This window comes from Lithobates pipiens, unplaced genomic scaffold (genome assembly GCF_037356315.1).
Source record: "Lithobates pipiens isolate NorthernLeopardFrog02 unplaced genomic scaffold, aLitPip1_a1.2 Scaffold_13, whole genome shotgun sequence".
Taxonomy (NCBI): domain Eukaryota; kingdom Metazoa; phylum Chordata; class Amphibia; order Anura; family Ranidae; genus Lithobates; species Lithobates pipiens.
This window is the reverse complement of record NW_027507718.1, coordinates 252444120-252467186: the sequence shown is the minus strand read 5'-3', so window position 1 is coordinate 252467186 and position 23067 is coordinate 252444120. Positions and strand designations below refer to the sequence as shown.

Here is a 23067-nt window from a genome sequence, read left to right as displayed (position 1 = left end):
AAATTCTGTGTGTAAAGAGAATCCAGGCAGTCTGCCAAGTTTTTAACAAGTGTTAGGCCCCTTTCACACGGATGATCTGTTCAGGTCCGCCTGTCAGTTTTTCAGGTGGACCTGAACGAATGCTCCATAGAGATCTATGGCGCGTCGGATGTCAGCGGTGACAAGTCCGCTGACATCCGACCCGCTCCGATAAAGTGTGATGGAGGAAAAAGCTATTTTTCCATCAGTCATCGGATCAGGTGACGACTGACACTGCGGTCCATCGTCACCCGATCTCCCATAGGGGAGAGCGGCGCTCTGACAGGTCCGTCCCTGCGCAGTATGCAGAGACAGACCTGTCATCTTCCTGCTCAGTGGAGATCGCTCCGGCAATCCCCGCTGAGCAAGCGGCTATCCACGGGGCGCATCAGCACTGATCCGCCCCGTGTGAAAGGACCCTAAATGCAGGAATTTGAATCAGAAAAGGGCTGGCGACTCGGATGCTCTTCAATAAGTCCTTTATTTGGTTACATAGGTACAGACTACGCTGACACGTTTCAGCTAAGAAGCCTTCATCAATGCTTTGATGAAGGCTTCTTAGCCGAAATGTGTCAGCGTAGCTTGTACCCATGTAACCAAATAAAGGACTTTTGTTCAAGAGCATCCGAGTCGCCAACCCTTTTCTGATTCAAGTACTGCATTTTGGGGCCTGAACGTTCTGGCTAGAGCACCAGTCCACAGATCATCATATTGGCAGTGGAGCTTGGGGTATCATTTTGCTTCTCTTGTAAATGCAGGAAGTTTAACCACTTTAAAGAGGAAGTAAACCCCTTCAAACCACTTTGACCTACAGGTAAGCCTAGATTAAGGCTTACCTGTAGGTCCAAGCAATATCTCCTAAACCTATATGGTTTAGGAGATATTTGCCCGAAAATGGGCACCGCTGTTTTTGGGGGGGAAAAATGCACTTCAATGACTAAAAAAATAAAGGGTAAAGTTTAGTCCCTTTTTGTTTTAATGTGAAAGATATTATGCTGAGAGAATCGTGATCTATCTTCTAAGCAAAAAAAAATTGTGATTCTCATTTTAGCCAGAATCGTGCAGCTCTAGTCCCAACCCAAAGGTAGTAATATTTTAGGCCTGATTCTAGACACCATTCATTCAAGACTGACTTTACCAACAGGATAAATTCTTTGCTTTGAGAACTCCAATGAAAGTTGCTTCAAAAGCTTACATTAAGGTGGGCTTCCATCTTAACCAGGATATTGTATTGCCTTATTTTTGTCCGAACCCTCAGACACCCAGGGACAAGGCTTGTCATACTGAGGATGTGGTTCATGCAGTTAAGTTACTTGAAGTTGACTCCTGCAATTAATAGGTCTGATTTCCTCCTGTGTGCTTCCTGAAGGCCCAAGGAAGTGTCACACAGCTTCCAAATGTACAATTTTAAGATGGATCAGCCAGCTTACTGTAGGTCAAGTTCCATCCTTCTCAAGTGACTGCTCACTCTACTTATGCCGCGTACACACGACCAGACTTTTTGACGGACTAGGTCCGACTGTCTTCCCAACGGACTTTAGGTGGAGTTCTGACGGACTTTCCGAACGGGCTTGGCTGCACACAAGCACACCAAAGTCAGACAGATTCGAACGTGATGATGTATGACCGGACTAGAATAAAGAAGTTCATAGCCAGTAGCCAATAGCTGCCCTAGCGTCAGTTTTCGTCCGTCCGGACTAGCATACAAACTGAATTTTCGACTGGACTCGAGTCCGTCGTAATGATTTGAAATGTTTTAAATCTAAAGTCTGTTTTTTTTATTTTTAGACGGCAAAGGTCCGATGAAGCCAACACACAATTGAATTGTCCGGATTCGTTCTGTCGGACCTAGTCCCTCAAAGTCCGGTCGTGTGTACGCGGCATTGGAGTTTGGTACTTGCTGGGCTATTCAACATCCGACTTTGGTAGCTCAAGTTTGAGAGAGTTTGACCAGGTGGATGTTTGAGGCTCTGAAGACTTGACCTTTGGAGCGAGTCTTGCAGGCTGCTGTGAGGTTGTAACCTGTTGGCTTGTTGCCAAGTTGCCCTCCGCTCATATTTAGTGCTTTAGGATGTCCCTACCATAGTTCTTTGGGACATAACTACCATAATGGATACGAAGGTTCACTGTGTTCTGGAATGTACAATAAAGAACATTGAATATTTGTTAGACCATCCCTTTTCCTTTTGTTGGCATAAAGCTGATCATTGTAAACAGTTACAGATGGGGTCTGTCGTGTATTCATCTACAGACCACTGTGACTCAATGATATGGCTGTGTGAGCAGAGCCGTGACAATTTTTTTAAATGCGACGGGGAGAGGAACCTTGCCTGCTGGCACAGGAGGGTGGATTGGGATGCGAGGGAACATGTGCTGGAACATGTTACACCCTAAATACAGGTGTAACATTTGTAACATATTTCAAAAGGTGAATTTACTTTTTTTAAAGAGGAGCTGTAGTTGCTGAGTTTTTTACTATTGGGGCACTTACCTGTCAAAGCTTCCAGCGGTGTCGTCGGTGCCGCCATCTTGGCGACTAGAAACTGGCGGTGAAGCCTTGCAGCCTAACAACTGGTTTCCTACTGCACGTATTGTGCTGCCCTTTTCTGAATGGGGCGACTGCTGGGAAGGGATCGGGGGTGGAGGCAGGAGCAAACTTCTGGCTCACTTTGCCGTGGTGAAGTGAGAATGGGTACCTGTCAAAACCAGGTACCCGCTCACCTCTAAAAGGTGCCAAATGTGGCGAGGAGGCAGATGAGCAGAGTTTCCCCCTTTTGATTGGGACTCCGCTTTTCAATGAAACTAATCATACAATATCAAAATCTTAGAAAAGTATTGACCTAGTGATATTTGTGGTTTTTGAAGGGCACATATCCTCTCTCCAAAATACCTAGCTGAAGGTACATAACCATTGTTAGTGGTTCAGCTCCAAATACTGATTTTTGTCTGTGGTAGCCTGTGCTGGTTGATCCGTTGGTATCCTTTTAGTTCGGTCTTTACTATTAAATTGCCCTGTTGATAAATTTTTACCAGTTACATTTTCTTAGTACTGCACAGGCATATCATATTGGTCCCTCCCCCGCCCCTATAATTGTTTTGTTTATATTGATTTATTCTTTGATTCTTAGATTTTGGTGACTGTTGGTTTTCATGTTTTATCATATTTTCCCCCCACCCCCCATTTATTTTGATATGGCGATCAGCAGAAATGTGTTGAGACAAACCATTGACTGACAAGTGCTTATAATGGTCAGCATTTATCTAAAACCTTTTATTTATTTTTTTAAGGAAAAACTGTTGCTGTAACTGCTTAAAATGTTAAATGGTATCTGGCAGTATTAGTCAACAAAATCTGCTAATGCATTGAACATAACAGACTTCCCAGATTTGACAGTGCTACTGTCTTGGTAGTGCCTCCAGCGAAGTAGCGACACTAAGACGGGAAGTGTTGCTGGTTGCACAATTGGGTAAAAATGTATTGGTAAGCTGCAATGTATTTACATTTTTTGCTTTTAATACTGCTTTACCTTGGTACTGTAAAAAAATGTATCAATTTTTATAGTCCCATTTTAAGATCTAATACCCGACAGCACAGCTGGGTCCCTGATCTCACTTGCAAGGGTAGTAGGCATCATTAGTTTAAAGTAATAAAGTAATATGCTTTCCCCCTGTTGGATTACTGTTGTGTTAGTATAAAAAAACATTGATGTGGTGGGCACTTTATTTTTATTTTTGTTTTTTCACAGTACATGATTTGATTTCTTTATTATTCTACCTAGATTGCTTTAAGTATTTTTTTTATTTTTATTTTTTATTTTTATTTTTTTTATATTCTTATTAACTAGATAAGGTTAACATCAAACCACCAATAGACTGGTGTGTGTGTGTGTATTTAGATGATGGTTCAGGTGTTTTTCAGTTAAGCAGAATGGAGCAATTGGTAAGTTTCCTTTGTATTTCCTTTAGGCTTTCTCTTGGGCATCAGTGACAAGTAAAAACCTGCCTCCAAGTGGTACTGTACCATCTTCAGGAATTCCTCCCCATGTTATAAAAGCTCCTGCTTCACAGGTAGTTAAGTTTCTGAGGCTACGTGTTTTCTAGTACCTATGGCTTTTTTTATTTTTTTTATAGCGGTTGTCCTCTTCCCCAAGCTTGTGAAATTTTAATATGTAAAATCTTTCAGGATGCCATTACACATACTTTTCACCACTTAGGGACAATTTATAACGCAGTGGTAAGTCTAACTCTGCCCATACCGCTGATATTTAAAGGGGGGCGGGGGTGAAGAATCTAAACATTTTCCAAAAGCAAAGTTTTGTGCGTTTTTTTTTTTTTGCGTATGTGCTTTGCAATTTTAATTTGCTTCAGTTTAGTGAATTTGGGGTTAACAGGAGCAGGAAACCTGTCAATGCGTGACAGGTCACGTGACGGGTCTCTCCTCCTATCCTGGAGTGTTCTCTTTAGTGTTATGCAGAAAAACTGCATGATGTCACTCCACACAGCCCTGTAAAAAGCAGGTGCAGTGTGGAGTAATTAGAGCGATGTCCCACGGAAAGCAGATACTGCTCTGTTAAAAATAGGTCCTTGAAATATAATTGTACGACTACATGGTATAGGCAAGAAAAGCACATAACCTTCAAATTCATAAGTACTATAATAAAATGTGTTTCTTAGCATGGCTTGTACAGTTGACTTTACTTTTTTATTGCAGTCAAGAACTGAAAGTAAACCAGACAGTCAAGTTCAGCCTCCTCGTACTCGTGAGCAGCGTCCACGAGAGCGTCCTACTTTTCAGCCAAGGGGGGTACGACCAGGTAAGAAAAAAAAATTAAAGGGTGCACAACCTGTTTGTGGCTTCAAATGTTAGGATTTTTATACTGATGGGCTGGTCAAAGCTACTGTGCATTGTAATCACAAAATGCAGTGATTTTCTGCAGGAACTGTCTTGTCATGGTTGGACAATCTGAAAAGTTCTTAAACCCCTTCCCACTCACCTCGGTGTCCGTTTAAATGGCTTGGAATGCTTGGGGGCATAAGAGTCTTGTGACCCCTGTCATGGTGGTCACATGAACAGAAGCCAGTCCTGCTGGCTATCCATATTTACCCCAGACAGTGAGCTGGCTTTGTGCATGCTCTCGACGCATACACTTTGATAGCCAATCGACTCATCCATTCACATGGGTACAATACCATGCGGGTAAACACTGTCCTGTATGGGCTGTATGTTGTACAGTGTGTAAATGAGGCCATATTTGCGTTGTGGACATTAAAGCCCCCCCCCCCCACCCCATTATGTGCCCAACTGTAATGGAAATGACAATTTTCTCAATGGAAATGCAAAATAACTGATCCCCCCTGTGGGGGAGGGGGGATCGCTGCACCTGTGATTAACCACTTGCCTCCTGGAAGGTTTGCCCCCTTGTTCAGGTGTGTGTTTTGTTTGTGTTTTTGTTTTTTTGCAATTTGGCACAGTTACTTTAGCTGACAATTGTGCGGTCGTGTAACACTGTACCCAATAAAATGTGTTTGTCTCCCCCCCCCCCCCCCCACACACACACACAAATAGAGCTTTCTTTTGGTGGTTTTTGTTGACCTCTGCGGGGGTTTTATATAAAAAAAAAAAATTTGCACTATAAACAAAAATATAAAACCTATCCACTAAAGTAAACTCTTAATTTCTTCTTCATAAATTTAGGCCAACATATATTCTGCTATCAGCCACTTATAGTGGGACTGCGACAGTGCGGCCAACAAATCGGACACTGACACTTTTGGAGGACCAGTGACACGAATACAGTGATCAGTGCTAAAAAAAAAAAAAAAAAAAAAAAAAAAAATGCACTCCCTGTATTAATACTGGCAGGAAAGGGGTTAAAACAGAGTTCCAGCTGCAAAACATTACTGTAGCTGCTGACTTTTAATAAGGACACTTGCCTATCCAGGGAGCCTGCGATGTCGGGGCTGATTCGTTCACCACCTCGGGTGCAGCCACTGCCATTCCAACTAAGGGAGACTGGCAGTGGAGCTTTCGGGCTTCACAGCCGGTTTCCTACTGTGCATGTGAGTCACGCCAGGCTTTGTTAATGGCCAGCTCGTCTTCTGGGACGCACACAGGTCCCAGAAAGCAGCTTGGGGGTCAAGGATGGCTCTCCTCAGAAGAGAACATTATGTTCTGCTCCGCAACTAAGCTAGGACAGAAGTACACTTGGTACTTCTAAAGTAGGAAAGAAGAAGAGATCCAAAAATGAGAGGTGGTCTTTAGTTTAAGACCACCTTGTAAAAGTGGGTGGGCGATCAAAGAGTTAAATGGAGTGCTTGCTGTGTGGGGAGTGTTTGTACTGTGGAAAGGCTTGCTTAGAAGAAACACAGGATTGCCCTTCTCACAGAATGGCTATCTGCCTTTACATAGGCAGACCGCCGGTCTGTGTCGAACGATCAGCAGGTCCTAACGGACATCGTGTCCGCCAGACCTGCTTAGTGGCTCCAATATCAGTGGGAGTGGATCAGCGGTGCGCACCCCAGACCAGAAAGTGCAGGATCATGTACTGGTACGTTATCCTGCGCAGAGAAGCCGCTTTGCCACTGTATAGATACAGTAGGCAAGTTGTTTGACTCCAGAGCACTATACTTTACTTTACTAGATTGTCCGGTCAAACAGCATTTTTCAGCAGGACTTTCCTAGTCGTTTTCTCTTCACTGTCTTTTTCCTTTTTTTTTTTTTATTTTTTTTTTTATTTATTTTTTTATACCTCAGTTTATTTGAACATATCCACGTAACGTAAAATTGTTACAACTCTTGAAGTGATTAAAACTTTTAAAATATAAATTCACATATATTGACGCAACAGTCTTCACCAGATGTAACTATATATCAGCCCACAATGCTGTTGTGATCAGGCTCACTGGAGCTTTTATACCTTACCAGATTTTCAGATCAAACAGTATTTTGTATACTGTTTGCTAGGGCTCGTGGAAAGGACAAGTTGGGACACTGTTTGTTTTTTTTTTTTTTTTTTTTTTTTTAATGACAATTTTTTTTTTTTTAAAGTTAACTTTTTTTGTACAATACCAGGCCGTGGAGAAACTGATCAAGGGGAAACTGATAACCGCCGCATGTTCCGATATCCTGACAGCCACCAGCTTTTTGTTGGTAACCTACCACATGATATTGATGAGAGTGAATTAAAGGAATTTTTCATGAGTAAGTATACATTTCAGTTTTGTTTGCAGGCATTCGTGATTTTAAATAACTCTGCATCAAACATTTTTCTCATGGCACTTCTATCACCGAATGTCTTCATGCCTGTTCTTTATATTTTCCATTCATGACAAAAGTAGGGCAAGTGTTAATGCACCTGCAGGAAGCTGCTTGGCTATTGTTGGGTTGAAAAAATAGAAAAGCCTGTGTCCAAATCGTATGAACACACAAGTATGGTACGATTCTATTAGAGTAGTTTAGGCTAACTGCACAGCAAAGCCATAGGGAATAATGCCTTTGTAAACCTTCATGAAGATATTACATCAAAGTATTTTGAAGTGGTAGATGCTTTGTGTGTGGTTGTAGTAAATGTACCCTTTGTGCTACGGATTGAGCCAAGTTCATATTTCGTGTCCTGAGGTTTACAACCCACTTTAACCACATCAGCCCCGGAAGGTTTTACCCCCTTCCTGAATTCCTGAACAAGCCATTTTTTGCGATGTGACACTGCGTTGCTTTAACTGATGCTGTAACCAAATAAAATTGTTGTTTTCCCCCCACACACAGACACTCACACCTTGATGGTATTTGATCACCTCCTGCGGGTTTTTATTTTTTGGGCTATAAACAAAACAAACAATTTTGAATAAAAAAAAAACATATTCCTTTCTGCAGCCGGGCCGCCTTGCCACAGTATGTCTGGAAGTGGTTAAGGAAAGGCAAACCCATATGTTTACGTAAGGTTTGACAAGGTAATATTTTTAATTTCCTGCAGATTATGGAAATGTAATGGAACTTCGGATTAATACCAAAGGTGTTGGTGGAAAGCTTCCTAACTTTGGATTTGTTGTGTTTGACGATTCTGAACCTGTTCAGAGGATTTTGCTTGCAAAAGTAAGTTTTTATTTTTTATTTTAAAAACTACTTGAGATGCTTTTGTTTTGTTTTTTATGTGGAGCAGTGAGTTTTAGGAGGCTGCCATTGTGGCCACTGGCAAACTTATGTAGGCAAATCTGACCAAATGGAATATTAGTTATAACACCCATGTATTTACATGACTGCTGCACTGAAGTGAAATAAACCGCACATAAAGTTAAATAATGGGACCTTACTAATTTACTAAGAAGGTAATACAAATTGTCATTTTAATCCACAAATGTGTTAAAAAAACTTGGATGCTGTTAGCATACAGGCAGAGCAAATGCAGGATAAGTGCTGTAGCTCTGGAAGAGTGATCATCTACCTATCAGAATTGCTAGCAAATTAGCTGTTTGTGTCAGGCTGGAAACTAAAATGCTTTCCTGCAGTCTACATAACCATTTCGGCAATGTTCCATACTAACAGATATCAAATGCAGAAATGTTGCCCCAACAATTTAACAGTCCTGTGGCTCAAGTAGCTCTAGATTCAAACTGAATAGCTTTTAGTTTGCTAAAACGTGTTTTATTTTTTATTTTTATTTTTTTTAACCTACCGCATATACTCAAATATAAGCTGAGGCACCTAATTTTACCACAAAACTGGGAAAACGTATTGACTCAAGTCTAAGCATAGAGTGGGAAATGCAGCAGCTGCTGGTAAATGTTCAGGCTGCGGCACGGACAACAGAGGCTGCCGGCGTCACTGTTGCCCATCATTGCAGCCTCACTGGTAGTGACTGTGCCCATTCATGCAGTCTCAGCAGTCAGTACCTGTATTGCATTGCGGGCATCTCCTGCTGCATTTCAGCGCTCAGTCTGAAATGTTCAGCCGCGCTGTGACAAGTCCTGCCATCCTCCTAGACCAGCTTGTGTGATGCAGAACACTGCGTATATCACACGAGCTGGTCTAGGAGGAGGGTGGGACTTTTGTCACAGTGCGGCCGAAAATTTGAGCTAGCTCGAGACAGCGGTCTCCCGCTGTGTAAGGGAGGGAGAGAGGAGCGCTGCAGCAACAGTTCAAGGCGGCCTAATGCCCAGTATGCCAGTCCAGCCCTGGATTGTGCTGAAAGTCGGCTTATACATGAGTATATACGGTAATTGATTTTACTTTTTTTACTCCATCCTTTACTCCAACAGAGACATCTGGAATTCAGGATTGTCAATCTGGGTAGAGGATAGTGTTGTATACACTAACAAATTTGGGATGGGTTTGACAATCTAGCTAAAGTTTGGCTTTTGTTAACGTAAAGCTAACACTTTAAAGTGGTGCTAAACTTCGGCTTTTAGGGAGTGGGCGGGCTTTTATTGCAGAAGAGACGTGCCCCCCTACCTGTTCACTGACCACGCAGTTCAGCTTACAGCTGGTCTGAGTACCAGGATGACTAGCTCCTGCGCAGGAGTGATGTTCCATATTGACCAATAGAGCCATTTAGAAGATGATGCCGCTGGCAAGGCATTGAAAATCTCCCTTTTAGTTCTGCTTTAAGCAGTTGCACTACGTACCCCCCCCCCCCCCTTTTAAAGTTTTACATAAATTAACAAAAACTGACCAGCAGCTGGCTCAGCCTCAGTGAGCTGCTGAGAGCCTGAGCCACCCACTCCACAGTCTGGAGCTCCATTGGGAGGTAGAGGAGCAGAGAGCTGGTGACTCAGCTGCCTACATCGGATAGATGTAACATCCACCTAGGTGAGTATGTATGTGGTTTATTTTTTTATTTTATTTTTTTGTTTAAATGCCACTTTAAGCCTGGCTTCCTTGTGATGACAATGGTGGATCATGCCTATGCAACATGTGTTAGCATGACAGATTATGGTCTCAACTAAAGGCTCATGTGACAGAGCGACAACAAATTGAATGTTCCGTAACAGGTAGTGACCTTTCATAGTAAGGTCACCACGGATATTTATAATAAAAGTTACAAGTTCAAAAAGGTTGGAAACCGCTTTTGTAATTTCATTACCATTTTACTTTCGTGATCTAAGAAGATCTGTGTTTAGTACTGGGGGTAGCTTCAAATGCTCCTGGTACAAAATAAATTAACTTGTGCTTTCCTTTTGAATTTCAGCCAATTATGTTCCGTGGTGAAGTCCGCCTTAATGTGGAGGAGAAAAAAACCAGAGCAGCCCGTGAAAGGGAAACTCGTGGAGGTGATGACCGCAGGGATATACGCCGCAATGACCGTGGTGCTGGGGGACCCCGTGGAATCATTGGAGGTGGAATGATTCGGGATAGGGATGGAAGAGGCCCTCCTCTGCGAGGCGGGATGGCACAAAAGCTGAGCACAGGAAGAGGGTCAGCCTCTATGGAAAATCGCTTCACTAGTCAACGCCGCTGAAAATAAGTCATTAATCAAAGTAAAGCCTACAGTGGTACATTATTCGTGGTGTTTGCATTCTTGTTAATTTTAGCTTTGGAATGTGACACGGCTTTTTTTTTTTTTTTTTTTTTTTTCCCCTTCCCTATAATTACGTTGATGTGAAGACATCTTTTGTTTGCAGTTTCAATTGAGGTGTTTTTTTTGTTTTTTTTTGCTGGTTTTCAGCAGTATTTAAGATGTTAATTTTACACCCCGAATTAAATTGGAAGGATTGAGATTGCCATTAGCACTGCAAGTGATTATGTGGGCATTGGAGGCTCATGTCTAGAGTTTGGTATTCAAGTATTATCGTTTCTTCACTGGAAACAAAAATAGTGCAATGTTGCCTCCTGTATATTTTTTTTTTTTTTAATTCTGAAAATACCTTTTTTGCATATAAGAAACAAATGGTTAAGCTCTTGTCAAATGCACGAACGATCTCCTCTTAACACGGTTGTAGGAACCCAGATTTGTAAGTTGATGGCATTTGGTTTGTTGTACCACAAACTCCTTGGTGCAAATCCTATCAATAAGTTTTTCTCTGGAACTAATTTAAATCTGAACATTTTTTTGAATTGGTCTGAACATTTTCCAGTTCTTTTGAAGGGGATGATCTGCAGTGATCTGTTTCATACATGAAGAATTTTTTGCACTTGCCCATCCAAGATGCCCACGTGACAGGCTGCTCGTCCAATATTCTCCTGCCAAACCTTTCCCTCTTTTTCCAGCTTTGTACAGAAAACAACAAAATGACAAATTGTACTCAACTGTATTTAGTTTTCTGGTAATGTAATACGCATGATGGTGCCTTCTATGAATTCATCATTCCAGTCTTGCTGGTGATTTTGTACAGTGAATGAATCCTGTGCTGCAAAGCCAAACTGCTTCTGTACATTCAAGAACCATTGAAAAGTATGCCTAACCAAACTGCAGTATCTGTACGTTAGTAGATTATTATTATTATTTTTTTTTTGCTTTGGTCCACCTCTAACCACATTTGGTATCTGTTTACCAATGTTGGGAGCTACAGTATGTGGAAAGGGCTAATGGTCATGTATTTGTATTCTGAGCCCTAGCTGTAACTCTTGAAAGGGCATATAAAGTGAATAATCTAGGTGCCCTGCAAATGTCAAGTTGCACAATTGTTAACCTATTCATGTCCCTTGAACCTGGAAGAAGAGGATGTTCTTCAGTGCTCCTAGAAGTGGCCAACAGCTGTAAGTGTATGCACTTTACAATCTCATACAGGGTTTATTCCTTGGCTAGTTTTCCCTTTTTTTGGCACAAGTACTTGGAAAACTGCCCAAAGCCTAAGAAGTTTGCATTTCCCTCCTGTGTAATTTTATGTAGATTTTCACCAAGTGGAACTTTGGGAATAACTATCTTGAATCCTCCACCTGCTTTGCAGAGAACATTCCAGTAATTTACAAATGTAGCAGAAGATGCTGACCGCCTTGTGTAGTGATCATTGATGCTCTGCAGGAGAAAGTATGGCCACTTAAAGCTGCCTCTGGAAGTGCAGGAACCTTGTTCCCTTTGGAGTCCATACGTTTAACAATGCACATGGCGAAACATGCTGCTTTTGACTTATGCAACTGTTTGCTGAGCCTCCTCTGAAACTGATTGTGCACAAGTATTTTCCCTCCAGTCAGCTAGACTAAATTAGACTCTTGGTATATGTTTTATTTTTTTTCAGTTTTCCTTCCTTTTTATTCCTTTTTGTTTTGTCACTTGAGGTCTTCTGTCTTTGATAGCAAGTCTTGCACTATTTCATACATTTCTGGGACACAGATTTCTCATGGTTATAATTTTATATATACATATATATATATTTTGTGTTATAAAAGTTTTACATTTGCAATCTGTTACCTGGAAGAATTGTACTTGAATTCCCTACTATAACAGCTAAACTTTGGACTGGTTTTTAACGTCATTCCAATCTCTAAACGGGAGGTTTGCCAGCAGTTCTGTTTATTTTTTTATTTTTTGTTTTCTCCCTCTGTTTAATGTTAAACTCCTATTCCAACCTGAACTGTGTAACGGCAAACTGAATGGGACTAAAAGTGTAACATACCACACTAGAGGAGCATCAGAGCCATTAAGCTTTCAAGTCTGCTTCATGTCGGAATACCTTGAATAAACATACATCTGAGATGTTTACTTGGTGATTGTTCACCTACTTTACTGTGTACATTTAAGTGTTATTGTCTAAATTTTCAGTAAATGTACCTCATCCAACATGGCTGCAGTTTTCCTTTTCATTATTGTGTTGGGCAGATAATTTGTTGTAGTATCTTTCATTGCACTTCTGTTTCAGCACAATTGGCGTACTATTGCCTAGCTGTAGAAGACAGTGGTGAATGATTTGCCATCTTAATTGCTGTAATGTGTTTAACATTATGCCAGTAGATACTAGTGTCTTTCTTTTCTTTTCTTTTCTTTTTATTTTTTTTTTTATTTTTTTGGAGCGTCTTTACTTTGTTTCCATATTTTGAATGTGTTGAAACTAAAACCTTCAACAATAAACTACTGATATCTACAGCAGTGGCTGATTTCCATACTTCGTTTCAAGGCCTTTCTTTAAGTTTTTATTTTTTATAATTGACATTGGCAAACCTTGTACGCATGTTCTCTGCTTGTAATAAAATGTTTACAACACACCAAGGTAGCAATCTGATCAGCTCGCTTTGTGGGCATCAATCCTTTGCCCAATTTGTTTCTCTGTAAGTTTCTTTAGTGAGTGCAAGATCCGGGTCTGTACCATTCAGACACACTATGGCTGAACATATGTGAATTCCTTTTCGAATTGAGTCCCATAGTAATTCCAGTCTGATGATAGGGGTTTTAGAATGGTGTGTTAAAACAAGTGTAGGTGTGATGGTCGGGTACCCAAAATTTATATCTTAACTGTACATTACAGGACAGAACCCCCAAAATATATTGCACACCTTGAACCCACTCAGTCTGCATTTATACGCTGCAGAAGAAGCGCCTCACTTGACTATGATGGCTTACAGCTGTGTGGGAGTGGATTCATATGGGACACAGTGATTCTACTACCATCCATCTCTCTGATTCAAGCTTCCCACAGTCATGCAAACATGTGGTCTGTGTGACTAAAGTAGAATTTTCAACTACAATGTCTAATTTAATAGAAAAGTATTACTAGCCAAAAAACATCTTCTTGCTCTCATACTGTCTATGGGTTCCAAACGGAACTGCCTAGCACACTTGCATGCACAGAATTCAATTGTGGTTATTAGAGGCAGGTTTTTTTTTTTTTTTTTTTCCAACCAGATTCTAGTGACATTGATTCTTCGCCTTCTTGCCATATACTGGCTATGGTGGATTCTTTGAGGCAAGTGCACACTAGTCACTGGCTATATAAAGAGTTCAGCTGTAGCCTCCATATACCCCATGAGGTACAAAAAAAGCAATATGTAGAATGCCTTTCCCTAGTTGTGCTTTGAGCCAATTGGGTTTTATATTTGAGTTATCTGAGAGGTTGTTTGGCAATTTGCTCCCTTGTGCCCTTTGGCAGAGAATTTTCAAAAGAATTTGACTGTTCCCCATGTGGCCCAGCCATTCTTGTAAAATCTACTGTTTCTCTTGCTTGCATTGCATCTAAGGATTCAGTGGCTAGGTGGTTGGTGACAACCACCTCTTTGTCCTGGCAAGTCCAGCCTTGCAGTTGGCTATTGCCACCTATCTAATTCATCACCCAAACTATAGATGGTCATAGATGTAAATGTGTTTACTATTGCATCATGGCAGCATACACTCTGGGTTGTGACTCTGCCCCCACAACCTGATAGGACCACATAGCTATAAGATGAAGATATGCCCCCCACCCCGGTTTTCTCTTATTTTTCCTCACCTGTTGGGACCGCACGGATCATCACCCTCTTACCGCTTCGCCCCAGCCAGGTTCTAGCCTCTCCTGGGTGGTAGTCCTTACCGGTACAGCCTCTAAAGGAAGCTAAATGGAAGGAACCCCACTCTTGTGATCTCGGGTGTGAATACTTTTTCTCTGCAAACAGAGCATTGCCTCTATAGCCGTTGGAAGTAAGTCTTAAACAGGCTGAAGGCATATAATAAAAAGATTGGTCTTTAAGCCTTAAACAGGCTTGGTACATGCGGTGGTCACCGGTTTCCTCTTCCTCCCTGGTGTCACTCTGTCTGCAGCTTGACAGCATACTCTCTGCCTTCAGTATCTCTTGTCACCTTAGGTTGTCTGGTGCCTTTCCCCCAGTGTTGCCTCTCTGCCATATTTTACTTCCTTTTGCTGAGCTTTGTAGTCCCACAGCAGCATCAGCACTCTTCCTGATCATTCTGCCGCTTTGCACATGCTCACTGTGCACTTTGGATAGCCTGTGTATGTCTGTCTATGTCTTTTCCAAGATGGCACCAGCGGCCAAACGGCGCTACTGAGTGTTTTGGGTAGGACGTGACCCCGGCTCCAATTTTAAAAGGGGAAGATGTCTTTTTTTTTTTAAATGCAGATGCCTTTTTTTTTGCCTGTTTTTGTGCTCAGCTGAATTTCCTGACTGCTGCGTTTTTGTTTTTTTCTGCCCCAGTGTTGCCTTTCTGGTAGGTATCTCCCCTGTATTTTTCTTCTCTCTATTCCCCCTCCTTGTTTCTGTTGTGGCTTTATCTTCCTTACCCTTTTTGTTACCTGTGTCTTCAGGCTTCCTCTGTTCCCTATCCATGAAGACCACTGCTCCAGCAGATCACCACCAGCATAATAGTTAAGAGGGAAGGAGTTTGGTAAGTAGAGATCGAAAAAGCGAGCAGGACGTGCTAACGCTACCTCACCCCAGGAGGTCCAACCCAAAAGGAGAAAATATTTCCCGAACCTGATGAGAGAACCCAAAGCCTTCCCCTTCATTGGTGAGTTGGAGGAACTTATCAGATGAGTGGCAGAGACCCTAGAAGAAAGCAAGTCTCAACAATCGGCTTGCCAAACTATATCCTCTAAAGGAGGCTAAAATGAAATCTCTCGTGTCCCCCCCCCCCCCCCCCCCCAGTGGTGGATGCATCCCTCATGTGCCTGGCCAGGCACGTTATGCTCCCTATCGACGACGCCGGGTCATTCAAGGACGTCCTGGATAGGAAGATCGATACTGATCTCAAAAGAGCTTACCTAGCAGCAGGAGGCCAGCAGTGGTTCTTGCAGCTGTGCGTAAGGCTATTGCCAGTTGGTCAGCAAGCACAGAAAAGCTTGTATCCAAGGGCGCTGATCAGGACCAGATAGTTAGGGCCCTGCAAGAACTAAGCCTTGGAGAGGGTTTTGTGGCAGAGGGATCTGTGGATGCTATTAAGTCTGCATCCAGGGCCATTTTGTCCTCGGTAATGGCCAGACGGGCTCTCTGGCTCAAACCCTGGGTGGCAGATCCTGCTTCCAAGTCCAATTGGTGCTGCATCCTGTATGAGGGCGAGAACCTTTTCGGTGCCAAATTGGACTTTATTTCTAAGGTCACTGGCGGAAAATCGGGCTTATCCCCTCAGAAAGCCAAAGCTTCAGAGGCCTCCTCCCTTTTAGCGTAGCCTCCCGGACAGGTACAGGGATGCCAAGTCCTACAGGCCTGGTAGGGAGTACAGAAGGAACTGGAAGGCCCCTCAAACATCCTTCCTGAAGTTCCAGAAGCCCAGGACCCTGGCATCTACTGACCAGAAGTCCTTTTTGAAGGTGTGTCCGCCCAGCTAGCAGTGGTGGGGGGCCAGCCTCTCAAAGTTCACGTGGTCTGGGTGGAAACGATAAGCGACCCCTGGACGTTAACCACCATTCACGTCAGGCACAGATGGTCATTCAGAGGACTTCCCCAGCGGGACCATTTTTGCCCAACAAACCTCCCATCATCCTGGCAAGAGGTTAGCCTTGACCCGATACGTTCAGGATCTGCTCCAAAAGGAAGTAATTACGGAGGTGCCCCTATCCCAAAGAGGTCGGGGGTTCTATTTCCCTCTATTTCTAGTAAAAATAAATGAGGGGACCTACGTCCAGTCCTGGATCTAAAAAATTAAACCGCTCTCTCCGGGTAGAAGCATTCAAAATGGAGACCCTACAGGCCATAAAGCTGGGGGACTGGATGCTCTCCATAAATCTACAGGACCCCTACCTCCATATCCCTATCCATTCACAATGCCAAAAGTTCCTCCGTTTTTCGTTTAAACCAGACCCTTTCAGTTCCGAAGTCTTCCGTTTTGGAATTGCTACGGCTCCCAGGACCTTTACAAAGGTCCTTCTTCCTGTTATCGCACATCTGAGGGAGAGGGGGCTGCAGGTCCACCATTATCTGGATATTCTCCTCCTCTCAGACAGCTGGGAGTCGCTGTTACAACATTGGAAGATCCTCGTCGCCACTCTGCAGAATCTGGGATGGCTGATAAACTGGGGGAAGAGCCAGAATCGGCCCACCCAGAGAATGATCTTCTTAGGAGCCCAACTAGATACCCAGTTGAATACAGTGCAGCTGCCTCTGGAGAACTCTTCCCTGTTGGGTCAGAAGGTGAAGAAGGCCATTTTAGCAAGATCCCTGTCGACCAGAGTATGCCTCAGCCTTCTAGGCTCCCTATCAGCGACCATTCCTATGGTCTGTTGGGCTCAGTGGCACACTCCTTCCTACATCAGACCCAGACAATCCGGATCTCAGAGACAGTCAGGCGCTCATTGGACTCGTCCCCACAACTTAAACAATTGCAAACACATAGTCATCCCTTCTCAGGAGGTAGTGGCCACGGACGCGTCTAGAAGGTTGGGGAGCCCACTACCAGTCCCATGCAGCGCAGGGCCGTTGGCCTTTTGAAGTACGGGACTCGGTATCGAACGTGCTGGAGATGAGGACGGCTCTCCTGGCCTTCAGCTCCCTTTTAAGGGGGAAGCAGGTCCTCTTAAGGATTGACAACAAGGTTGCTGTCTCCTACATAAACAGACGGGGGAACCAGGAGTCCCTTCATGATGCGGGAAGTTCTCCCTGTGATGGAATGGGCAAAGTTGAACCTGTCAGACCTGAGGGCGACTTACATCTCGGGGGTCGAGAACATCTTAGCCGACACACTCAGCAGGGAGTTTCGCCTCCAACAACGAGTGGCCCCTGAGCCCTCAGGCCTTCTCCCTCATCTGCCAGACCTGGGGTCAACCAGACATAGACCTTGCTGCGACTCCGGTAAACTCCAAGTGCCAAAGGTTCCTGTCGAGGTTTCCCTTTCACTCAGCGGAGGGGACAGATTGCCTTCAGCATCCCTGGAATTTCCATCTCTGGTATGTCTTCCCTCTGATAGCGAGATTTCTCTTAAGGCCCAAGAGATCAACTGCGTTGGTGATTCCTTTTTGGCCCAGGAGGCCATGCTTCACCACCCTCCTACAACTGAGCACGGCAGACCCTCTTGCTCTTCCCCTGTCAGCCGGCTTGCTCTCCCAGGGCCAGCTACTACATCCAGATCTGGGGAGGCTGCACTTGATGACTTGCAGGCTGAGAGGGCTAGGTATCTAGGTCAGGGTTACTCCCAGAAGGTAGTTGATACCCTTCTCCAGGCCAGAAAACCTACCACCAACTGCACCTACCGCAGGGTCTGGGAAAAGTTTGTTGCCTTCTCTCAGGACCTTGGCCTGGATCTGTCCTCCCTTTAGGCTCCTCTGATCCTAAAGTTCCTACAATCAGGCTTAGACAAAGGTCTTGGCTCTAGTACTCTGAAAGTTCAGGTGTCAGCTCTATCCGCCCTGACAGGGGTTAAATGGGCTCACGATCCCCTTGTTATGCAATTTCAGAAGGCCTGTCTTAAACTAAGACTACTTCGGAAGCCCTCCTTTCCAACATGTGCCCTATCAGTCGTCTTAGAGGTACTATCCAAAGAACCCTTTTTTTTTTCCGCTGGTAAACATCTCCCACTGGTACCTGACACTAAAAGTCGCCTTCCTGGTCGCAATCACATCAGCGAAGAGCGTTTCAGAGATGCAAGCATTACTGATTAAGGAGCCGTATCTGATCATCCATCCAGACAGGGTAGTTCTAAGACACTCGGATCGCTTTAACCCAAAGGTGGCATCCTCTTTTCACTTCAACCAGGAAATCAACTTGCCAGCTCTTCACACAGACCAGGGTGACCCTCATCCTCTGGATGTAAGGGGCAACATCATAAAATATCTTTCTGTGTCCGAATCCTTTAGAAGATCGGAGAACCTCTTCATCATTCCCTACAGCCTTAGGAGAGGTCAAACAGCGTCAGCCCGAACCATTGACTCCTGGTTGGTGAAGACCATTAAAAAGGCCTACTTGCTGAGTGAGCTGCAAATTCCTAAAGACCTGAGGGCTCATTCCATCAGAGCAGTGGCCACCTCCTGGGCATCGTATTGTAGGGTCTCAACGGAAACGATCTGCAGAGCGGCCACTTGGTCCTCCAGGAACACATTTATCTCTCACTACAAGGTGGACTCAGCTCGGCTATCAACAGTAGAATTTGGAAAGTCCATTATTCAAGCCAACTCTTCTATTCCTTGCTAATAAACGTTTACCTTTGCATCTCCCACCCAGTCTGCGAGTTAATCCCCAGAGTGTATGCTGCCATGATGCGACAGGAAACAGGAAAATTGTATACTTACCTTTCCGTAATTTTCCTTTCCTGTTGCATCTTCATGGCAGCATACAATATCCCACCCACAAAGGTGATATATACAGAGAATACCGAGGTGGGGGGCGTATCTTCATCTTATAGCTATGTGGTCCTATCCGGTTGTGGGGGCGGAGTCACAACCCAGAGTGTATGCTACCATGAAGATGCGACAGGAAAGGAAAATTACGGAAAGGTAAGTATACAATTTTCCTATTTTTTGTGACCAGCCAGTTAGCTGATTTAAAAAAAAAAAACAGATTTCCCATCTACACATTCAAAGTGGATAGAGGAATCCTTCCTTTTATTCTGACAGTGTGACAGAATATACTAATCAGAGCTGCATGTGCTGATCAAGTGAATATTTTTCCAACGGTCCAGTTGAGAAGTCAATCATTACATTGACTTCTCTCCAGTGGGTGCGCCCATAGATGGATCGAAATTTGTCTGGTCCCTGCTGAACGTTCAATTTTGGCTACATCTGTGGTTTTGTTATCTGAGCTGTAGAACTTAATGGTGAACACTGCTGTAGACAACCCTATTTTCTGCAAGAATACAGCTCTTACTATCAGCCCTACTAGTCTCCATAGATGGAGAGTGTAATGCATCAAATTTCCATAATGCTTTTTCTTCATGTGCATTTGCACAGATGCTTATGGCTTAGATCCTGGTCTGTTGACTCTGCTCAGGAAATGTGCTTATTGTACATCCCCTTTTCAAGGTGAGCTGCTGTTTGGAAATGCCCTTAAATTATGGAGGCTACGTCCTCTTTTTAGAAATCTGTAGACTTAAGTCCCCTGGGCCTATTTATAAACCTTCCACACGCTAATGTTCACCTTCACCTCTGCAGGTGCTAGGACATTGGCTTTAGCTTTCTACAGTGGCATCAGGGTTTTCTCATTTTACTTAGTGTTTCAGAGAGGTACACCTTGTCTCTATACTTTCTACAATTTTTCGGTCATTACCTTCACCACCTTTCACTCTCATAATTGGAGGAGTTGGTAATTTTTATTTTTTTTTCTTCTGGAAGAATTGGTGAGGTTCAAATCCTACACAGGGACTCTCGTCTGTCTAGTATGTATGTCGCATCATGCTTAAAAAAAAAAAAACCTTATATAGAAATGACTGCTGTAACATGGCTTTGATGTGTTTGCTTATCTGGTTCCCGACTGGCGCGCGCAGATGTACGTCTGCAGAATGGTATGGCTGCGCAAATGAGCATACCTGTACTTCCCTTTTGAATTTGCTGCCATGCCATCGTGTGCACGCCGGCCAGGTGCTTCGTGAGTAGGATTGCGGGTCCCGTGGACTCTATGACCACGGGGATACCAGCAATAGTCTCATGGAAATGAAGAACAGGGAGATGCTAATGTAAACAAGCATCACCCCGTTCTACCTAGTGACAGTGTCACTGATCATAGCTCCCTGTGATTGGGAGCTATGATCAGTTAGGTGTAACAGCTAGCCCATCCCCGCCGCCCCCCCTTACAGTTAGGGATGTGTCCTAGGACACTCTTAACCCCTACAGGGCCACCTAGTGTCAACCCCTTCACTGCCAGTCACATTTACACAGTAATCACTGCAATTTTAACAGCACTGATTGCTGTGTAAATGTGAATGGTCCCAAAAGTGTCTGCCGTAATGTCGCAGTCACGATCAAAATAGCTAATTTCCGCTATTGCTAGTAATAAAAAAAAGTCTTATTTTTATTTAAAAAAAAAAAGAGCAATAAGCATTTGATCGATTTGCACAAAAGTTATAGCGTCTACAAAATAGGGGCTAGTTTCATGGCATTTTTATAAAAAAAAAAAAAAGCCATGAAACTAGCCCCTATTTTGTAGACGCTATAACTCTTGTGCAAATCAATCAAATGCTTATTGCGCTTTTTTTTTTTTTGCCAAAAATATAGAAGAATATGTATTAGCCTAAACTGAGGGGGGAAATTTTTTTTTTTAGTTTTACAGCATAAAATCCATAGAGGTGATGAAATGCCACCAAAAGAAAGCTCTATTTGTGTGGGAGCCTCGTCGCAGGTTATCCATATACAGTCCATCTGGAAAGTATTCACTTTTTTCACATTTTGTTATGCAACACCTTTATTCCAAAATGAACTAACTTTTTGTCAATTCTACAAACAATACCGCACAATGACAACATGTACATGAGTATTCACAGCCTTTGCCATGTCACTCAATTGAGGTCAGGTGCATTCAGTTTCCACTGATCATTCTTGAGATGTTTCTACAACTTGATTGGAGTCCACCTGTGGTAAATTCAGTTGCTTGATTTGAAAAGATGTGCACCTGTCTATGTAAAGTCCTACAGTTAACAGTTCAGCACAAACCAAGCCTTGAAGTCCAAGGAAGTGTCTTTAGACTTCCAAAAGAGTATTGTATCGAGGCACAAAGCTGGGGAAGGGTACAGAAAAATGTCTGCAGAATTAAAGGTCTCAATGAGCAGAGTGGCCTCCATTGGTAAATAGAAGAAGTTTGCAACCACCAGGGCTCTTCCTAGTTCGAACTGCTTGGCTAAACTGAACGGTCAGGGTGGAAGGGCCTTAGTCTGGGTGGTGACCAAGGACCTGAGGGTCTCTCTGACAGATCCTGCGTTTCTCTGTGAAGAGAGAACTTTCCAGAAAAACAATCTCTGCAGCACTCCACCAATCGGGCCTGAATGGTAAAGTGGCCAGATGGAAGCCGCCACTCAGTAAAAAGCACATGACCCACTTGAATTTTGCCAAAAGGCACCTGAAGCACTCTCACCATGAGAAACAAAATTCTCTGGTCTGATGAAACAAAGATTGAACCTTTGGCCTAAATGGCAAGCGTCATGTCTGGAAGAAACCAGGCACCGCTCATCACCTGGCCAATGCCATCCTTACAGTGAAGCATGGTGGTGGCAGCATCATGTTGTGGGGATCATTTTTAGTGGCAGGAACTGGGAGACTAGTCAGGATCGAGGTAACATGAAATGCAGCAATGTACAGAGACATCCTTGATGAAAACATGCTCCAGAGAGTGCTCAACCTCAGACTAAGACGAAGATCCATCTTCCAACAGGACAATGAACCTAAGCATACAGCCAAGATGGCAAAGTGGCTGCAGAACAACTCCTGTGAATGTCCTTGAGTGGCCCAGACTTGAACCCAATTTGAACATCTCTGGAGTGATCTGAAAATGGCTGTGCACAGATGTTCCCTATCCAACCTGATGGAGCTTGAGAGGTCTTGCAAAGAAGAATGGGAGAAACTGCCCAAAAATAGGTATGCCAAGCTTGTAGCATCATACTCCAAAAAGACTTGAGGCTGTAATTGGTGCCAAAGGTGCTTCAAAGTATTGAGCAAAGGCTCTGAAAACGTATGTACATGTGGTGAATATATATATATATATATATATATATATATAAATATAATTATTTTTTTAATACATTTGCAAACATTTCAAATAAACTTCTTTCACGGTTGTCATTGTGGGGTATTGTTTGTAGAATTTTGAGGAAAATAATGAATTTAATCCATTTTGGAATAAGGCTGTAACATAAAAAAAAGTGTAAATAGTGAAGCACTGTGAATACTTTCCGGATGCACTGTACCCTATACATGGGGGGGGGGGGGGGATTTCCATTATGCTGATATATATGTTATACTCAGGCCTACTAAGGAACAGGTCTTTGAGATAGATACCTTGGCATCTGAATTTTCAGGGTATGAACAAGTGTCTGACCCAAAAACTCAGGTTCTCTCAAGATCAAATTTTTAATCAATTTACTAAAGTTTTATGGGAAAGCTACAACACTCTTTCAACTACTACTTCTATTTGGGGCTTCAAATAGCATTGTCTTTGGACTCATGCAAACGCCGTGCTGCCAAGGGTGTCTAGGTCTAATCCTTAAATCTATGGATGACCCCATGTCCAAGAACATACTTTCATTGCCACCCCTTGGTTGCCCTTATCTGAGAAATCTTCCT

The 23067-nt window shown here is 43.2% G+C and overlaps 1 protein-coding gene across 2 annotated transcripts in view; it reads left to right on the top strand.

The window, feature by feature from the left end:
- G3BP2 (G3BP stress granule assembly factor 2) overlaps window positions 1-12731 on the top strand; it is a 42892-nt gene extending 30161 nt beyond the window's left edge. Inside the window, exons 8-12 of one of the 2 annotated variants that reach the window (XM_077476542.1) lie at window positions 3985-4086; window positions 4730-4832; window positions 7091-7219; window positions 7992-8110; window positions 10203-12731. In XM_077476542.1, the coding sequence (XP_077332668.1) occupies window positions 3985-4086; window positions 4730-4832; window positions 7091-7219; window positions 7992-8110; window positions 10203-10472 (723 nt within the window). In that variant the 3' untranslated portion in view covers window positions 10473-12731. The remainder of the gene's footprint in view (window positions 1-3984; window positions 4087-4729; window positions 4833-7090; window positions 7220-7991; window positions 8111-10202) is intronic. The other variant, XM_077476543.1, reaches the window with a different exon arrangement.
- Window positions 12732-23067: the final 10336 nt, after the last annotated feature.